Source organism: Camelina sativa, chromosome 2, assembly GCF_030686135.1.
Source record: "Camelina sativa cultivar CO46 ecotype springtype chromosome 2, ASM3068613v1".
NCBI lineage: Eukaryota > Viridiplantae > Streptophyta > Magnoliopsida > Brassicales > Brassicaceae > Camelina > Camelina sativa.
The window spans coordinates 27475683-27494932 of NC_141881.1; the positions used below are offsets into that span (position 1 = coordinate 27475683).

Here is a 19250-nt window from a genome sequence, read left to right on the forward strand (position 1 = left end):
GTTAGGTTCAATAATAGTTACATATGTATTTTCAATAAAGTCTCTAAGTTCCAAGACGTCATGGATAACTATATGATGATACGTTGTATTGTAACCCACACGAGTTTGGTTTCTGTACTTGACAATACATAGTCATATAACATAAGCCTTTGGCTAGATCAAAATGTTGAATCCACCAATTCAATACTAAAAATATCAAAGAAGATTCTTATAACTACAAAACTCCAAAGTTAAATAATATTCCTAGTATTGGATATCAGAATTACCAATAAGAAGTAATATCAAATTTGTTGTATTTATCCTTTTTAAAAATTGTGAAGAAAATCATTATTCTAAATAGACTGACCAATAGATTTCCATCGATCATGATAAAGCGTTTAATTATTTCCAACTTTTATTTCCCAAAAAAATAAAAAGTAAATTAAAATATCTTATATATCATTTTATCCTTTCAAAGGATAAAGGGTTGGTGGTTTTAAAATTTTATCATAGAGACATCACTATTCAGCTAAAGGAATATACATTTTAAAAAATAAATTGTAACAAACCAATAATATCTTATCAATTATCATAATGTATAGTTTCTGAAATTCCGGTCAGTATCCACATAAAAACATGTACTATTATTCCTAAAATAATGAATGTGTAAATCAAATTTAAGCAATTGTTTGGATTTTTTTTTTTTTTTTACAAAAGAGAACAAAAGGACCAATGAACATTAAAAAACTGGTTGATGCTATCTGTGTTTAATGTTTATAGTTAAACAATTCAACATTAAACAAAATATTATTTTGAGTTTAGCCACTCTCTCTCTCTGATTAATCACTGTCATAGGAATGAGCCCACAAGTTAGGTTCAGGGGCCCACTAGCAACCCACCAAAAAAAACTTTCTTATCTCTGAACTTAACGCCGTTTACACACTTCCTTCCAAATAGTATAATACAGCAGTACACACACCGAACTCGAAGCCGTTAATTCTTCGACGTTTAATATTTTTGACAGGTTTATTACATTATTCACGCAGGATTAAATTAATTAACTTTTTTTTTGGGTCGATTGTATTTGTAGATAAGAAATGATGAATACTAATTTTGGGGTAATAATGATATAAATATTAAGATAAGCTAATATAGTTTAATTCTTATCACAAACCATAAAAAAGATATAAGCAATAGTCTAAAAAGGTAGATCTACCTGCCACGTGACAGAATGTCGTATAGTTACACTAACCTTAATTGTACTACACTATTAAACTTTATTATAGTATGTAGAATCCATTAATTATACTTTTAGACCAAAATTAATACAATATAAACTTTAATGAGTAAAGATATACTACAGTATATTCTTGGTAAAACAAAATGAATGTATAAACTATCTTATATTTTTATTCCATATAAAAAACCCTTAGATTTCTTCAAAGATATATAATTTTGATTAAATCTTTTTGCCCAAAACAGAATGTGCAAGTAAAATAGTAATTTGCATTAATGGTTAATTTTTTAATGATAATATTTGACATGTAAAATTGTGATTGGGTAGATTCGAGAATCATGTGATGAAACACATCTACGCCACGTGGTGAGATCTGAGGGAGTACAAGCGTGGCGAAGAACCTGGTCTCTCTGTATATGTGTTTGTGTAGACCGATAATAGCCGGTTAAAAGAAAGAGTGTAACCGGTAGATCCGGTGGGTAGAAAAAAGGTCAATACAGGGAGGGCTAAAAAGGGTTTAAGGCACAACAACAAACAAAAAAAAAAAAAACGTGGTCGTCTTTGTTAAGGGTTTTTGAAGCGTTTCTGATAGAGAGAAAGAGAGAGAGAGAGAGAGATTAGTTTTTTTGGGTTGTGGGTGGTGAGAGAGAAGATCGCATCGTGTGGGTAGCGTTTCAAACAAGTTAATTAAAAAAAAAAAAAAAAAACGTCACTTTCTTGGGAATAACACAAGGGAAGAAGAAGAAAAAGAGGGTGTTGTTTGTTTGGTGTGAGTCCCTTCCTTTGCGTTTTTGTCCCTTTCTTTTTTAACTTTCCCGATCTCGCAATTGCCGTGTTGTTCGCCGGAATCTTGAAGGTTTGAGATTTTCAAAGGTGAGAACATTTTGAGTCATTCTTTTTCTTTTGGGTTTTTTCTGATTCTGAGAATTTTCGTTTTTTTGTTTATGAGAATTTTGGTCTGAAAATTTCCTAAATCTTGGTTTCTTCGTCGTATGAATTTAGGGAACAATTCGTTTTTTTTTTTTTTTGCTTTGTTGTTACATGACGATCTGTGAAATCCCGATCTGAGATTCAAAACCCTTTTGCAAACCCGTGATCTGGTGGTCCTTTTGATTTTTGAGATCCAAGTTTTTTTGTACCATCATTTCAACTTTTTTTTTTTTTTTGTTCTACAAAAGTTTTTAGGGTTTAGGGTTTTTTAAATCTGTAGAAATATTTGGAAATGAAGGTGGGGTTTTGACTCTCGATTTCTAGATCTTATCTCGATTAGGGTTTTAGTGTGGTTTAAGCTTTTTTTTTTCTTTCTAATGGGCTTGACCCAAAACCCTTCAAAATCCTTCCTTTTTTGATGGTTTCAGAGACAAAACCCTATTTGTTCTGTATTTTCATATGCTAATTTTATCTCATTTTTGTTGATTTCTAATTTGTTTTCCCAAATTTTCTACAGGTTGCGAATTACACTTTGAAAGGATTTAGTTGATTGGTTTTGTTGATTAATAAGCCCATTGATCAACAAAACATCTTTCTGTGTGCCAAATCACATCGTCGTGTTATGCATTCTGAGAAATGGTGTCGCATAAGTGTGTAGAACAGTTTGGATACAAAGACTCCCTCTTACCTCCCAATGCAAGAGCACCTAGATCCGCCCGTGTAATTTTTTTTTTGCCTCTTTACCTTATCGCTCTTACCTTATTATCAGTTTACTTACTTTTTCATTTCTTTGTGGACAGAAGAGGCGCAGTATCGAGAAGTCTATAAGTGAAGATGACAACATGTGTGCAATTGATTTATTGGCTACCGTAGCTGGACACTTGTCATTTGAGAGCGGGTGTTCTCTCGACAAACTGATTGAAGACCATCGTGTAGTTACACAGAACAGCGTGAAGTTGGAGTTCCCTGAGGAAGACACACCTCTAATACCACCAGTAGCTTTATTATCCCAGGAGAATTCTTATCAGGGATCTTTAAGCCCCTGTGGATTCAGTTCTGTGATTAATGGCAAAGTAGAGGATGAGGCTGAGGATTTTAGTTACTCTGGTGGTGGTGGTAGTGATGCTTTTCAAGTCGGCAACTTCAGTGAAGATGTAAAACCTGGTATAGATGGCGATGCTGTAGTTCTGGATGCGAGACCTAATGTTGTAGTTAGTTTAGGTAGTAGTAGTAGAACCGAAGTGCCATCTATTGGGAACTGTGTTTCTCATGGCGTTCGGGATGATGTAAATTTGTTTAGTAGAGATGATGATGAAAACTTTTCTGGGTACATTCGCCCTCGTGTTACTAAAAATTCACCTAGGACTGTGCCTCGTATAGGGGACAGACGAATCAGGAAGATATTGGCTTCTAGACATTGGAAAGGAAGTTCAAGACATGCAGGTAGTTGTTGCCCTTCTGTCTCTCTTCTTTAATAACAGTGATGATGGGTTTTGTTTTGTTTTGATGACATGCATTTGGTGTTGCAGATACGAAACCGTGGAGAAATTATTACTCGCAACATCAGAAGAGCTATCCTATCAAGAAGAGGAAATACTTTGACCACATATCTGATTCAATGACTGATGATTACCGTTTGCGCACTAAGATGCATAGAGGTAAAGAGACTTTTCTCTTGTAATCCTGTGTCTAGTTCTTGTAGCTTCCTTTTGTTGTTGTTGTTGTAATGAGATTCTGTAAATTTAATTTTTTTAGGCAGCAGAAAAGTCTCTTCGATGAAAGGTCATGGTACATCCTTTGTGTCAAGCGACTCCCATGGTAACTATAGAGTCTCATTTGTATTCTTTGTCAAGACTTTATTTCTTTATGAGAGCAGAAAAGCTAACTTGAGAATGGATATTTCAGTGAAACTACGGATCAAGTCGTTCAGGGTGCCTGAGCTATTCATAGAGATTCCAGAAGATGCTACCGTTGGCTCCTTGAAGGTAACAACATTACCCAGCTCTTCATTTTCTTGTCCTTTTGTCTCTTATTGAGAAACTAACATTTTATGGTCCTTTGGCTTTCTGCAGAGAATGGTGATGGAAGCAGTGAGCACTTTACTTAGCGATGGACACCGAGTTGGTCTGATGGTTCAAGGGAAAAAAGTCCGAGATGATAACAAAACCCTTCATCAGACTGGTATCTCTCAGGATAACACTCAGTTGGACTCGCTTGATTTCAGCCTTGAACCCAGCTCAGAAATGCCTCAACTGTTGACTAGGTTCAGACTTCTATTCACCGCTCAAAGCTACCACTGTGTTTAATAACTCAAATCTTTTGTGGCTTAATTTCTTATTTTGTTTTCCAGTCACCCATCGGGACATGCTTATGAGGAGGTGCTACCTGTGTACCAAACTGCTAACTTGGACAGTGTGTTGGGATCTGACCATAATGACGCAGCACTATTCCCATCTGGCCCATTGGGCAATAATGACATGGCAGAAGATTCGAAAGCTACGATTCCTGTGGCGCTCACTGAATTTTCTCCTCGTAAATCTAAAAAAAGTGAACAGCAGAAGCAGCAGCAGCAGCAGGCGGCTGCACAGCGCAGAATCCGTCGACCTTTCTCAGTTACTGAGGTAGAAGCACTTGTTCAAGCAGTTGAGAAACTCGGCACTGGAAGGTAAAAAGCACTAATACAGATCATAGTGTTGGCATTTTTTTTGTGATTGTTATTTGTAGAAGATGACAATTTAAGTTGGGTGAAAATCTGCAGGTGGCGAGATGTTAAGGTTCGTGCGTTCGAGGATGCAGACCACCGCACCTACGTTGATCTCAAGGTTTGAAATATGTAATTTTGCAATTGCTGAATCAAAATCACATGATTAGGTCCACGAAATAAGAGTTTGGTTTTGTGCAGGATAAATGGAAAACGCTGGTCCACACAGCTAAGATATCTCCACAACAGAGAAGAGGAGAGCCAGTGCCGCAGGAACTTCTAGACCGAGTCTTGAACGCCCATGGCTACTGGACACAGCAACAAATGCAGCTGCAGGAGAATGTGAACAAACAGCTGCAGGAGTCACCATCTCAGACAGAGGGTATGCTGCTTCTGAATTGAAATTTGGTGCAGCCTGGAGAGGTCGTCTCTCCTTTGTGTATTACTAGTATTGATGATATGTAAGATTCTGACATAGATGCAAAGATTTGGTCTTTTTACTTGTTTCTTTTAACTTTGCTTTTTTTTTTTTTTAAATTCTATTTCTTGTAAACTTTCTCAATGTAAAGTATTTAACTGGAATAAGGTTTATCTGACCAGTTTAGGGCTTTTAGAGGGATCAGTTTGTACATCCTTTGTCACATTCTCATTCGCTTAATATATTTCAGCTAGACTTTTTTATTATTCTCGCTCTTCTTCAACGTATAGGTTTGTAAATTGGCCAAAATGTAATACATAAAATAGTGAGTTAGTGGATGATGGATTTAAATACTGGAGTAATCAAGAGTAGCTACACTAGTCTGATTCCCAAGTTCAGATTTTAACCAAAACCAATCTCTTTTCTGAACCGGGTACACAGCAAACCGGTCAGTACTTGATTTAGAGAAGACCCTCCGACTCACTTGAAGGGTTTGAACTGTGTTTGTTTGTAGATTCTCTCTAAACCCTCCTTTTGTCGATTTCTTCTTCCTTCACGCCGTCGAGTTCTTCTTCTCCACCAAGCGAATCCGGCGACCGACCTTGTTGATGTTGGTTCTAGGTGAGTCCCAGTTCTACGCACCGCCTTTACTTTACGAATGTGTGTGTTTTTTGATACATGTCCTCACAAACATATTCTGATGTTCTCTGGTTATACATCTCCTACGATTTTTCACTGAATTTGGAGTTCACGAAGTGGTTTCAATACCTATTTTTTTTAATCTCACTCGTAGGTTTGTAGCTGATAAGGGCATGAAACGGATCTGCTTGTTTTCAAGTGTTCAACTTTGTAAGTTAACTAAACTTAAAAAAAACTTTACCTTTGTAATGTTTTTGCCTCTTGGAGTATTTTTGATTTGTGTTAGCTCACTGAACTTGAGAAAAGGGTACAAAGTCAATTATGCTGAACAAAGAAATGAACTTTTGATCATTAACTTTATGGATTTTGTGAATTTGAACATAGTTTTGCTCTCATTTGTATATTGAGATCGTTTACTGTTTGCAATCCATTCATCTAATACCTTCTATGTGTTAGTTTCTAGAAGTTTCAGAGCTTTAGCAGTACCACGTTCCTTGAACTATCCTGTGCAGTCACTCAAGCGTTCATCAGTTCGGATGGAGATTGGTCGTAACTTATCCTCTGGTCTCACAACCGAGAGTAGCGTAAAGCCAAGAGGAGCATTGATAGTTCTTGAAGGTCTTGACCGCAGCGGGAAATCAACACAATGCGCTAAGCTTCTCTCTTTCTTGAAAGGTTTAGGACATCCGACAGAGCTCTGGAGATTTCCGGATAGAGAGACCAGTGTTGGTCAGATGATATCTGCATATCTCTCTAATAAGTCTCAGTTAGATGATCACACAATTCATCTTCTCTTCAGCGCCAATCGATGGGAGAAAAGGTTCTTCTTATCTTTTTAGCTATCTTATTAGGTTCCTTTTCTTTATGTTCTGCTTCTTTAGTGAGAAGTCTGTGTGAAATTTTGCAGATCATTGATGGAGGAAAAGCTTAAAACAGGAACAACGCTAATCGTTGATCGTTACTCATATTCTGGTGTAGCATTCTCATCAGCTAAAGGTCTTAGTATTGATTGGTGTAAAGCTCCCGAAATAGGATTGCTGGCTCCAGATTCTGTACTTTACCTTGACATTTCACCTGAAAGAGCTGCTGAGAGAGGTGGATATGGAGACGAGAGGTATGAGCGAGTTGAGTTTCAGAAAAAGGTTGCAGACTTTTATCAAACTCTACGAGATTCTTCATGGAAGGTGAATGAATGCATGAATGCATTAAGAAGACTCTTTGTTTTGGTACTCTGCAGATTTTTAACACATGATAAGAAGGAAAAAACTAAACAGTGAATATGTTTTGTGGTGATGTATATATAGGTAATCGATGCAGGTGAAGCCATGGAGGAAGTAGAGAAGAAGATTCAAGAAGTGGTATTAGATCAAGTCAAAGAGTGTAGTACTAAAGGAAAGCCTCTTAATCTCCTTTGGTCATCTTAATGACTCTAAATCAGTGACAAGTTTGTGTGATTTTGGAATGTTTTGGGCTGTATAAGGCCCATTGATAGACCCAATTTTAATTTGCTATCGTCGTCAGTAATGACGTCTTTTAATCAATTATTTTCGTGTAAACTAATTGAGACGCCATTAAGTAAAGAACAAATCATTGAAAGATACTGCATCAGGTTAACAACTTAAACTAAAATCATGTTGAATAATCAAAAGTAATTAACAATAGTATCAGTAGATAAAATCATGATAATAAGGACATAGCCCACGCGCTCTCGACCGTGAGATACCTCAACTCCATCAGATTGAAGTTTAATGATTGGACGGTGTATATCACGCTCGTAGGAGATTTTGTTTTTTAGGGTCAACACAACATTATCATTACAAAACCAATAGAACAAAAAACTCAGGCGAATGATTATAATAGTAACATAACAACCATTAAGCAAAGATGTGTTCACACTTCGGTCGCAGATTAAGGAAAAGAGTTATCTGATATACGTGCATAAGACATTATCCAAATTGTTAATTAGACAAATAAGGCATTTGGAAGTTAAGGAAATGGTCCCAAACAGTATTTAGTGTTGCTTCTTAATAAGGTTAAATTAGTCTAAGATTGTTTCAGAGATATTGGAGAGATAGGTTATTCAAGGATTTTAATTTATTGTGGGACAACGAAATTATAGTGTAATTAAAAATAAACATACACTTTAATTAAGGTAGAAGCTGAGATAAGATGAATTTAGACTAACAAAGTCGCATTCACCATGAATATTCAATTCATCTCTATCTACCTCCTTTCACCTTTCTATTGAGTAGTGTTCAACAAAGTGCTACATGATATATGGGCGGTGATCTAGTGCCTAGCGCATAGAACGTCTAATCGAGGTTTAAGCATTTTTTTTACGATTTAGGCATTTATAGCATAAAACAAATAAAAATTATAAAACATATAAAAATCATAAAACATAAACAAAAACTAGAAAAATGTATTAATTTAATTTAGATTAATAACATATAAACGTTTATAATTATGTATATGAATATCAAACTTAAAAATTTAATTATATGTAATTAAAAATTAAAAATATGTATTAAAATAATATTATGCGATTTTACAACGATCTAGACGATTGTCTAGTTGTATGCTGAGCGTCTAGCGCCTAGACGGCCACCTAGACCGCTTTCTTGAACATTGCTAGGCATTGACTAATAATAGTATCCACAAAACTCTATACCACCAATTGAGTGATTGATTCACTTATTATCATATTATTAAGAAATACTAATTGTTATTTATATATGTCATGACTGTATTAAGGAATCTAATTGCGTCGTCTTTTGAACTCTGACTGGTCAAGAAAATATGTAGACAGAGTCAAAGATATGAAATGATTTTGTTACTGCCGACAAATAATAGATTAATAGTAATAAGAAACAATGTTTAGGCTTGGTATCCACGGTCCCTTCACCCAAAATATTTGTCCAATTCCTTGTACATCAAGATTTTTATCCTTTAATTACGTGTTATATACTATTTTAGCTTATTATTCCATATTCATTGTACACCAATCAGATAAAAAAACAATCGGATTTAAGCACTGTTGCTAGGAAAAAGAATACAAGAATAATATTTCTTTATCATATTTGGTTAAAAATTGCAGTATCTGCTTTTTAGCTGATCGTAGATTCGTATGGACGATTCTAAACAAAGTATAATTTTAACACTAAAACACCATAAGGGGGTCATTAGTTGTTAGAATTTTAACACCATTCGATGACTTTTCTTATTATAAAAAAAAAAACAAAAAATCCCAAAACTGAGTAAAAAGGTTACTGACTTTTAGTCACGACCAAGCAAATGCAAGTGGGAAGATAAAAGATAACAATTAAACTCCAAAAAACCTATAGAGGAGGGTAGTTGCAGATAGATCCGACATTAAATTAACTAATCCATTAACATAACCTCTTTTATTTAAATGTAATGTATTAATTAACTTGATCCACTATTTGTGGCTGCTAAGTAGTTTCCTCGAAAGTTCCATTGTTCTTTCCCTAAAAAGAACCATTTAAAGCTCTCTTTCTCGAGTCTCAACTGTGTTCACATGAAACCTTCGCACCGCTTTCTTCTCTTCCTTAGAAAAAAAAAAAAAATTAAAACTTTGACAAAAGCTTTCAACTTTCAAACTCTGTTTCTTTGTCTTCATCATCATCAGTGTTGTTTAGTTAACATGGACGCTCTGCTTCAAGTTACAGTTGATGGGTTCAGATTTGAGAACGGATCTGGGTCTTGTTGCAAACCCAGAAACAATCTCGAATCTGGTAACAATCTCTTCCCTGATTACCACGAGCCTCAGACTCAGTCTTCTTCACCAAACGATTCACCTCCTTCTGTGTGTTTGGATAACTCCCCTGTTCTTAAGTACATCAATGACATGTTGATGGACGAAGAAGATTTCGTCGGTGAATCTCGTGACAATTTGGCTTTACAAGCCGCTGAGAGATCCTTCTACGAGATTCTTCAGCAACAATCTCCAGAATCTGATCATACCACTAGTTCCTCCTCCGGTGACGACCCATTTTTCACTTCTATCAGCACAACAACGACTTCGGCAGATTCAGCAGCGTTGGTTTCGAATGGAGAATCACAGAGGAAGTATCGTCATCGGGATGATGAAGAAGATGATCTCGAGACTTACCGGAGAAACAAACAACCTGCGATTTTTGTCTCGGAGATGGAGGAGTTAGCAGTTAAGTTCGAGCATGTGTTGTTGGTATGCAAAGCTAACCAAGAAGAAGATGAATCAGCAATAACGAAACAACAGAGTCAACAGCAACAACCAAACAGAGCAGGGAGAGCTAAAGGTTCATCAAACAAATCCAAGACGCAAAAACCTAATTCAGTTGATCTTCGGAGTCTCTTGACGCAATGTGCACAAGCTGTAGCGAGCTTTGACCAGAGAAGAGCTACAGAGAAACTCAAGGAGATAAGATCACACTCTTCTAGCAGTGGAGATGGTACACAAAGACTTGCTTTTTACTTTGCAGATGCGCTTGAGGCACGTATTACTGGAAACATTGCACCACCTGTCTCTACTCCGTTTCCTTCTAGCACAACATCGATGGTGGATATCTTGAAAGCGTACAAGCTCTTTGTTCATACTTGTCCTATCTATGTAACGGATTACTTTGCTGCAAACAAGTCAATCTATGAGCTTGCTTTGAAAGCAACTACGCTTCATATAGTTGATTTTGGTGTTCTCTATGGCTTTCAATGGCCTTGTCTTTTACTAGCCCTGTCTAAAAGACCGGGAGGACCACCAAAGCTCCGCGTGACTGGAATAGAGCTGCCACAATCAGGTTTCCGTCCTTCAGACCGGGTCGAAGAGACTGGTCGAAGATTGAAAAGGTTCTGTGATAAGTTCAATGTCCCGTTTGAGTTCAACTTCATCGCCAAAAAATGGGAAAGCATCAGTCTTGATGAAATTGTGATTAATCCAGGAGAGACAACTGTTGTCAATTGCATTCATCGGTTGCAGTACACTCCGGATGAGACTGTGTCACTGGACTCTCCAAGAGACACGGTTCTGAAGCTATTCAGAGATATCAATCCTGACCTGTTTGTGTTTGCAGAGATTAATGGCATGTACAACTCTCCCTTCTTCATGACGAGGTTCCGAGAAGCGCTTTTTCATTTCTCTTCACTCTTTGACATGTTTGACACCACAATACAAGCTGAGGATGAATACAAAAACAGGGCACTGTTGGAGAAAGAGTTACTTGTGAGAGACGCGATGAGTGTGATTTCCTGCGAAGGCGCTGAGCGTTTTGCGAGGCCTGAAACCTACAAGCAATGGAGAGTTAGGATTTTGAGAGCAGGGTTTAAGCCAGCAACAATAAGCAAACAGATCATGAAGGAGGCTAAGGAAATAGTGAGAAAACGTTACCATAGAGATTTTGTGATCGATAGTGATAATAACTGGATGCTTCAGGGATGGAAGGGAAGAGTCATTTATGCCTTTTCTTGTTGGAAACCTGCAGAGAAGTTAACATATAATCATGTAAACATCTGAAATGTTACTTCTCTATTGCTTCATTTTTGTCTCCCAATAGTTTTGTGGAATACGTTTGATCCCATGAGTGGAATGCATTTCTTTTTTCCTGCATTGGATTCAGACCTTCTTGAAAAGATAAAAACTGTTCTTCATCATAGATAAGGAGCTACCACAAGCATACAACACCCAAAAAGAAAATTCAAAACTTTTGGCTATAATTTATATCAAACGGGTTGCAACACCACGTGAATGATGATACAGACAGCGCAACATATGATCTACTAGCACATATGAACTGATAACTAATGGAAAATAGGTTGCTTAAGTTAGCTAATTTAAACCCCTATTTGGATTGAGGTTTTGGTGGCTTCAAAACGCTCCAGTCCACTTTCTTGCTCTTCGGTTTCTTGAAACCATTGCCTCTTTTGTTGCTCGGTGATGGATTGTCACTGCTTCTTGGGGACTTGTTTGGACGGTTTCGTTCCTCAGAGACTACCTCAGACTGTTTTCTTTTCAAGTCACCGTTTGTTTCCCGACTTGGTTGAGCCTTCGAACTCTCCGGTTCACTGAAAGAGGATACATTTTGACTGGTTACAATTTAAAACTTTAAATTGCTATCAATAACGACTTCATTTGTCTCAAAATTAGATGATCAGTTAGACAACGGATCTCCAGCATTGTTCTGTTGTACACATACTATCCGATAAACTAATTTTGTTGAGAGCCAAAAGGATTATAGAAGTGAAGACTGAAGAGTACAAACCTAAAAGACATTTTTCCTCCATTACTGCTAGAGCTTGCGGGAGTCGCATCTGTTTTTCGACCGTTTACTGCCTCTTCATTCAGTTTCTAAGGAGAGAACAGTTTTATTTCAGAAAGCTGAAAGGGAAGAACATCCATCGCAAATTATGCTAGGCCACAGCGAGACACACGCACTAACCTCGATAGAGGGATTGAAAGACTGAAATGACATGCGTCCTGACAATGCACCCGGCTGAGGATCCCAGTCTGTTATGACCACACTGCATCGAAAAACAAATCACACATTAGAGAACACTACCAAACACATAACACCAGATACTGACAACTAACAAAACTATTGAAATATTGTTGAAGTATCATGAACACAGGGAATTTAGAGTAGTTGAAATCGACTAGAGGGTTGATGTAATCAATCAAGAACCCAAAAAAGCAAGAAAAAAGGGTAGACAACACATACACAATGTCCTCATTCCCAGTAATCTGATGAAAACAAAACATTTAAATCAACTAAGACAACAAAAAAAGAAACTGTACCACTTCTTTGCAACAGTGCCGAGGGAAGGAAAATCCCCATTAGGCTCTTCATCAACCTTCTTCTTCTCTACTTTCAAAGCAGACCTTTGCATAAACTATAACCAAAGAGCATCAATCATTCTTTGTTCATAAACCAATACAATTCTCATATGGATATGAAGAAACAACAACACGTATCTTGTCTCTCAACCAAACAAACAAACCAGATTACTCAACTCGAATATCAACTAAGAGCTACGTAATTAATGCAGTTTCTTCAATATAAAAAAAAATTGCAACTTTAGTCCCAAACCAATGCTATAACTAGTGCTAAGCTTAGTGCTACAAATTTATTAATTCAAATTATAGATGCAAGCCAACACAGACCCTAAGAATCAAAACTCCCATCAAAACAGAGCAACAAAGTTTAAATTTTTAAGCTCGAATATACGAAATAAACACCAAAATCAGTCTAAATCATCCAGTAATTTCCTTCAATTTCAAGGTCGATGAGATAGAAGATAAAGCGCAGTCATGTTACATATCTAAAGCTATTACTAACCAGAAAGACACAAAAAACAAAAAAAGATAGTACCTTTAGATTTTTCAGAGTACTACTAATCTCTCTCTTCGCCATTGTAGCTTTCTTAAAGTCACCAACACGAGATTCCCGGTACCGGAGAAGAGGAAATAGCTAGAGTGTTTTCGTTTTTTTAGGTTTAGATTCCGATTTGAAGCTCCTCCGCCCCAAACAAAAAAAAAAAAACTACTAAATTTTTAGGTTTAACTGATAATAACCTAACCGATTTAAACCGTACCAAATTAAAATATTTAAATTACAAAACCAAAGATTACATTGGTTTAGTCTTTTTCGGTAATATATATTTGATTCGATCTTGTCTGAACTGAAAGCATATGAGAGATAATGACCAATCAAACAGTCGACAGCTGAACAAACAAAGTCAACGAAGCCCAAACTCTTCAGGAGAGAACCAACGATGGATTATCTTGGGATTGATCTGAGCTGCGCGATGGGTTCTCTCCGGAGCGGTGAGTTTCCGGCGAAAGATTGTCTTCTTCCTCTCATCTCTAAGCTGCTCGGTTACTTCGTCGTCGCTGGTTCAATGACCGTCAAGCTTCCTCAGGTTGGTTAGTCAACTCAAATCAATCAAGGATTGGATTTTTTCAAGCCTAATTCCCCAAATTTGTGATTTTGTAGATAATGAAAATAGTGGACAACAAGAGTGTAAAAGGGTTAAGCGTTGTAGCATTTGAGCTCGAAGTGGTTGGTTACACAATCTCACTTGCTTATTGTCTTTACAAAGAGCTTCCCTTTTCAGCTTTTGGTGAATTAGCTTTTCTTTTGATCCAAGCTTTGATCTTGGTGGGTTGTATCTATTACTTCTCTAGACCTCTCTCTGTAGCTACTTGGGTCAGAGCGCTTCTTTACTTTGCTTTAGCACCAACTGTGTTAGCTGGTAAGATTGATCCTTTGCTATTCGAAGCTCTTTATGCTTCTAAGCATTTGATTTTTCTCTCTGCAAGAATCCCTCAGATTTGGAAGAACTTTAGAAACAAAAGCACTGGACAACTTAGTTTCTTGACTTGTTTCATGAACTTCGGTGGTGCTTTGGCGAGAGTTTTCACCAGCTATCAGGCGAAAGCTCCACTTAGCATGTTTATAAGTTTCTTTATCGCAATCATCACTAATGGAACTATTATGAGTCAGATTCTACTGTATCGGAGCAAAGGGAAAGAAGAGAAGCAACTGAAAGATAAAAAGATTTTATGATGTGGCTTTGTAATAGAGATTAAACCAGATGTTGCAAGTGTTCAATAAAGTAAGCTTGTTTTCATTACTACTCACAATTCCCCCCAGTTTCAATATGTGGACTCAATCAAAGCTACACTTATTTTTACTTTTAAAGGAGTGAATAGTTCAGTAGTTTTTCACGCTATTTTTGTTTTTACTATTAACTGTGAAGTGCAAGTGAATGCTTGTTTAAGCAATGGTTTCAATGGCGACTTTTTGCCTGGATCTAAGCTCCTCGCTTTTTTCCTCAACAGCTTCCCATAGTTCAGGAAGAGCTTCACGAATGTTGTGAATATGCTCCAATGCCATATCAACTCCTTCCTCTCTGTGTGAGGTCCCAACCTAATAATACAAAAAAGTGAGTGAGTTTTGAGATTGACAAGTTTTGTTTTAAACTTGTTTGTATCTGTTTATTTTACTTACCCATACGGTGTGGAGACCTACGCGTTTCCCGGTTTGTATGTTGCGGATGCTGTCATCAAAGAACAACTGAAGAAAAAAAACAAGATATTTGCAAGTTATTAAGCTTCAGTGATGAATTGGTTTAGGTAGAAAAACAAAAGCAGTTAATATTTTGATAAAGTTCTTACTGTCTTCTTAGGATTGATGTTGGCCATCTTGAAAACCTGTTCGAATGCTCCTTCAGATGGTTTGCATACAACTGGTGTCTTTGGGAGTTCGACTTTGGGGTCAGGATTTGCCATGTAACTGATTATATCGAAGATTTCTCTAGTTTTGGTATCATGAGGAGTTTCAGTTTTGGTGATGGGGTTCAGAGTCTCAAAAGATATGACTTTTTCGAAGCAGCCTTCTAGGCCTAGCCTGGCAATGATCTTGGCTGCATGAGCCTTGTCTGCATTCGTGAAAACCTATGAAAAGAATAACAACAATGGAAGATCAGATAAACAAACCAATCAGAAACCACATTTAAGAGCTTAGCATCAAGGAGCAAAACACATACAACTTTGCGAATAGGCAAGCTAAGAATAATATTCCTCAAAATTGGGTCAGGCTTCAGTGTTGAGTATGGCAATCTCCCATGAACAAAACTGTAAAACAAAGTAAGAAGCTCAAGTTCCAAACACCTTTAAAAGACATGTAAAGCAAAAAGTGAAAGACAGGTTAAGTTTAATACCTGTGAAAATCATCGTAGTCAAAGTCATAACCCACGGCCTAAAAGAATCAACATCAGAAACGAATATGTATTAACAATATTGAATGATATGGAAGAATGTAACAGTGTAGTGAAGGAATATATAAAGATACCTTGAGACCAGCCATAGTAGTTCCATAGATTTTATAAAGCGAAAGGCACAGTTCTTGGACTTTAGCTTCTTCAATACCAAGTTTCTGAGTCATATACTCTAAACAACAACAACAATTAAACGTTAAGCTATAACATGAGCAAGCTGAAGAACAACAAGAGAAAGCGAACAGGCTCTTACCTTGAATGTTCGTTTTCACTTGCATAGCCAAACCAGAACTGAGAGGGTAAAGAGTATCATCTATATCTGTTTTGATTATAGTCAAACCACAAAACAATTAATCAGAAAAGGTTAAAACTTTAAACCCAAATCTCAACCACCAAATTGCAACAAACTAAACTAAATAACTAATATTCAAATCCAAATCCTAAAAAAAAAAAAAGCGTCTTTTTTTTTCTTACCAAACAAAAGACCATCATATTTGGCTTCAGAAGTTTGCTTAAAGTCTTCCTCGTACGCCATTACGATAATTCCAAATCACACCTGAAACAAAACCACAACAAAACTGAATCCAAACGTCTCCAACACACGTTTCACATAAAAGGTTAAAACTTTGACATACAGATCCCAAAAGATTATACATTTCATAGTTATGCTTAAATTAACATCTTAACTCATTACTAAACATATAATCTGAAACCATATCTCGAGATAAACAAATTAGTAGGAACCGTGACTAAAGAAATGATACAGATCGAATCATACACGAACATGCAGAAAATGAATCTGAAACAAATAAACAAAAGATAAAGTTAAAAATGAAGAAAGTGGGAACCTTTTCTGATCAATGAGAGAGAGAGAAGAAAATGAGAAGGTATAAACGAAAACGTTTCAATGGCTTCTCTTCTCTTTCACACAGTCTCTCTAATGACACATCGATTGGTTCTCATTAAATCTAGGGACAAACGCATTTTTTCTCTCTCACTCACTCAAGCGTCGTCATCTACGATTTCTCCACGTGGTTGTTTAGCTTTTCTCCATCATAAAGCTAAACGAATTATACGATGACACGTGTATTGTATGAGAACCGACCAAACACACTTTTTTAATCTTTTTCAAAAAATGTATCGTGCGCTTTAATTTATTGACCTACCTTAAAATTCGGTTCGGTTTAGTTTTATTGCTGATGTACCACTCCGGTCCACTTGAACCGGATACACAACTTGAGCAGTAGTATTAAGAAGGTTAATGTTAACCATCTCGAACTCTCCAAGACTGAAGTAATTTAAATTAGCCAATACGAGACTATATTATGTGACATAAGTATAACTCTTACGTTTCTAATTAAATTTATGAATTGTCTAATCATAAGTTTTGTTTTGTCCTCATGATTTGCAATAGCAATTACCAAGTTTTATGGACCACACTTGTGTTATAATATCTCGAAACATAAAAGAAAACGAAGGATGTGCAATATGTTTAATTAACTTCTAAAACCAGAAAAAATAGTACTAATGTTTCATAAACTTATTTAAGAACATATGTATGTATAGACCAAAAGTTTTGTTTTTTGTCCTCCTCGTTTGTAACAGCAATTACCAAGTTTTATGGACCACACCCGATCGTGCTATAAAAATCGAAACGAAAGATGTGCAATATGTTCCACATAATGTATTATAGTATATATATCATTACTCTTTTCATCGACCGTTGCAGCAACGATAAACGATGTATATTACTCTTAGCTAGTATATATGTGGTAACTATATGTATGTAAACATGGACACATGATCAAGCTTCAACAGAAGTTGCAATAGAGATCTGTGCGAGGTAACTGATTCTTTCAGAATCCTTGTAGTTGTTGTTGCTGTTGGATTCCGACCATAACTCTGGTAATGCTGATTTCATGTTGTGAATGCTTTCTAAGGCGTAATCACTTCCATCTACTTTTTCTGATTTACCGACCTGTCATCAATTTTAAAATGATAATTTTTCATTCAGTGTAATAGTGTATATAATTAAGTCTTGGAAATGTACATATATGTTTGATGATTTTTCACTAATTTCTTCTTAGAGTTCAACATGTTAACCGGATCTTACTACCAAGACTGTACGAAGACCCATGACTTTTGCGGTTTGGATGTTCCGGATACTGTCGTCGAAGAACAACTGTAGAAGAAAGAAACACCGATTGATATTGATTATGAGATCAAACTACTGATTAATTAAGAAAAAAGTAAAAGAAAAAAAAATGTCTAGTTATGTTAGTTTTAAGTCATCAAATCTTACGGTCTTGTGGGGATTGAGCTGTGCCATCTCGAAGGCTTTCTCGAAAGCAATCTCGGTTGGTTTACAGATAACCGGATTCTCGGGAAGATGACCTGTGACACAAGAATTCTCAGCATCATTGGTCTTAGGGTTTAAGGTCTCGAAACTTATGATTCTCTCAAAACAGTCTTCAATGCCCGAGTCTTTTTAGAGCCTTCATCACATGAACATCATCTCCATTTGAGAACACCTTTTATAAATAAACCAAAATTTTATTAAACTGAAATTTAAGCTATTAGAAAAGAAAAAGAAAAAAAAAAACAATAGAGAAAAGATAAAACAATACCAATTTTCGAAAAGGTAGGCTAAGAAGTAGATTTCTCAGAACCGGGTCCGGTTTAAGGTTTTCATAGGGTAATCTCCCATGAACATAGCTGTGGTACTCGTCATCGTCGAATTCATAACCTATAGCCTAAATAAATAATCAAATAATTAAAGTTTTGGTTTTACAGTAAGTAAGCCAATGTCGTCGAGTTTGTAACAATGAAACAATTCAGGTGAAGTTTGGAGTCGTCAACTAGTACGTATGTGATTATGCTTTAATTAACAAAAATATACCTTAAGGCCAGCCATTGAAGTTCCATATGTTCTATAGAGAAGTTGGTTTAGTTCAACACTCTGTCTTCTTCTATTCCAAGCTTTTGAACCATGAATTCTGCCAAAGGACTGTTCGTAAATTTCCAAGTGTTTTCCCTAATAAACATGTTAAATTAAAAAAAGTGGAAAAGACTAGTACCTATGATGTTGTTGGCGCATGCTTCTAATAAACCGGAGCTTAGAGGATATAGAGTATCATCCAAATCTATTGGATAAAAAAAAACAATAGAGATAGATCAATAAAAAAAAATTAATTGCTTGCATATTCTTAAATTTGATCTAACAAATTAGACATCACTTCTTCTTACCAAAGACAAGACATTCATATCTTGGTGTGGAGTTGGTCACGAATTCCATATTTCTCTTCCAAACTAGCAGATTCAAAAAAAAACAGAAGTAATGAAAATCAAAAGAAAGATCATTTGAAAATGCAATTCTGTTTGCAACCAAAGAAAATGAAAAGATAGAGGAGACATTATTTACCTTAGTGCTAGATGAGGGTATTAAAAGAGAGAAATTACAAGATTTTAGAGAAATGGTGATGAACTGATCATGAAGATAAAATATTTGATGAAGCGAATTGATAACGCAGGTATGTATGTGTTTTATATAAGAAACAAGCTAATGCGCGTTATAGGCT

At 36.2% G+C, this 19250-nt stretch overlaps 6 protein-coding genes and 1 pseudogene across 10 annotated transcripts; 4 read left to right on the forward strand and 3 right to left on the reverse strand.

The window, feature by feature from the left end:
* Positions 1–1450: 1450 nt before the first annotated feature.
* LOC104736670 (telomere repeat-binding protein 1) lies at positions 1451–5531 on the forward strand. The gene is made up of 10 exons (XM_010456696.3): positions 1451–2089; positions 2664–2866; positions 2947–3589; positions 3676–3804; positions 3902–3964; positions 4052–4131; positions 4219–4409; positions 4497–4811; positions 4905–4968; positions 5049–5531. The coding sequence occupies exons 2-10, from the start codon at positions 2783–2785 to the stop codon at positions 5247–5249; spliced, it is 1770 nt and encodes a 589-aa protein (XP_010454998.1). The 5' UTR covers positions 1451–2089; positions 2664–2782; the 3' UTR covers positions 5250–5531.
* Positions 5532–5750: 219 nt separating this feature from the next.
* Positions 5751–7460, forward strand: LOC104736678 (thymidylate kinase). Of its 3 annotated transcripts, none has more exons than XM_010456714.3 (5): positions 5751–5886; positions 6059–6114; positions 6368–6724; positions 6812–7088; positions 7209–7460. In XM_010456714.3, exons 3-5 carry the CDS (start codon positions 6441–6443, stop codon positions 7326–7328), a joined length of 681 nt encoding a protein of 226 aa, XP_010455016.1. In that variant the 5' UTR covers positions 5751–5886; positions 6059–6114; positions 6368–6440; the 3' UTR covers positions 7329–7460. The 3 variants fall into 3 exon arrangements, with proteins under 3 accessions (XP_010455016.1, XP_010455008.1, XP_087346820.1); XM_010456706.3 differs by having other exon boundaries at positions 5752–5886; positions 6361–6724; XM_087490694.1 differs by having other exon boundaries at positions 5755–5886; positions 6417–6724.
* A 1982-nt stretch (positions 7461–9442) lies between these two features.
* Positions 9443–11503, forward strand: LOC104736699 (scarecrow-like protein 11). Its single transcript, XM_010456738.3, has one exon. It carries the CDS (start codon positions 9443–9445, stop codon positions 11408–11410), a length of 1968 nt encoding a protein of 655 aa, XP_010455040.1. The 3' UTR covers positions 11411–11503.
* A 16-nt stretch (positions 11504–11519) lies between these two features.
* Positions 11520–13471, reverse strand: LOC104736693 (uncharacterized). Its single transcript, XM_010456724.3, has 5 exons — positions 13263–13471; positions 12689–12783; positions 12333–12414; positions 12156–12241; positions 11520–11958 (listed from the first exon to the last, which is right to left on the reverse strand). Exons 1-5 carry the CDS (start codon positions 13302–13304, stop codon positions 11736–11738), a joined length of 528 nt encoding a protein of 175 aa, XP_010455026.1. The 5' UTR covers positions 13305–13471; the 3' UTR covers positions 11520–11735.
* Positions 13472–13561: 90 nt separating this feature from the next.
* LOC104736713 (mannose-P-dolichol utilization defect 1 protein homolog 1) lies at positions 13562–14529 on the forward strand. Its single transcript, XM_010456761.3, has 2 exons — positions 13562–13812; positions 13887–14529. Exons 1-2 carry the CDS (start codon positions 13666–13668, stop codon positions 14457–14459), a joined length of 720 nt encoding a protein of 239 aa, XP_010455063.1. The 5' UTR covers positions 13562–13665; the 3' UTR covers positions 14460–14529.
* Positions 14505–16701, reverse strand: LOC104736708 (uncharacterized protein C24B11.05). Of its 2 annotated transcripts, none has more exons than XM_010456747.2 (9): positions 16521–16701; positions 16147–16228; positions 15926–15991; positions 15747–15844; positions 15616–15653; positions 15442–15529; positions 15071–15349; positions 14904–14969; positions 14505–14822 (listed from the first exon to the last, which is right to left on the reverse strand). In XM_010456747.2, exons 2-9 carry the CDS (start codon positions 16205–16207, stop codon positions 14670–14672), a joined length of 849 nt encoding a protein of 282 aa, XP_010455049.1. In that variant the 5' UTR covers positions 16208–16228; positions 16521–16701; the 3' UTR covers positions 14505–14669. The 2 variants fall into 2 exon arrangements, with proteins under 2 accessions (XP_010455049.1, XP_087346833.1); XM_087490707.1 differs by having other exon boundaries at positions 16451–16631.
* A 957-nt stretch (positions 16702–17658) lies between these two features.
* Positions 17659–19207, reverse strand: LOC104736721 (uncharacterized protein C24B11.05-like; annotated as a pseudogene). The gene is made up of 7 exons (XR_015584055.1): positions 19094–19207; positions 18919–18981; positions 18750–18815; positions 18572–18668; positions 18300–18425; positions 17975–18203; positions 17659–17854 (listed from the first exon to the last, which is right to left on the reverse strand). The product of XR_015584055.1 is annotated as an uncharacterized protein C24B11.05-like (transcript).
* Between the last annotated feature and the right edge of the window lie 43 nt (positions 19208–19250).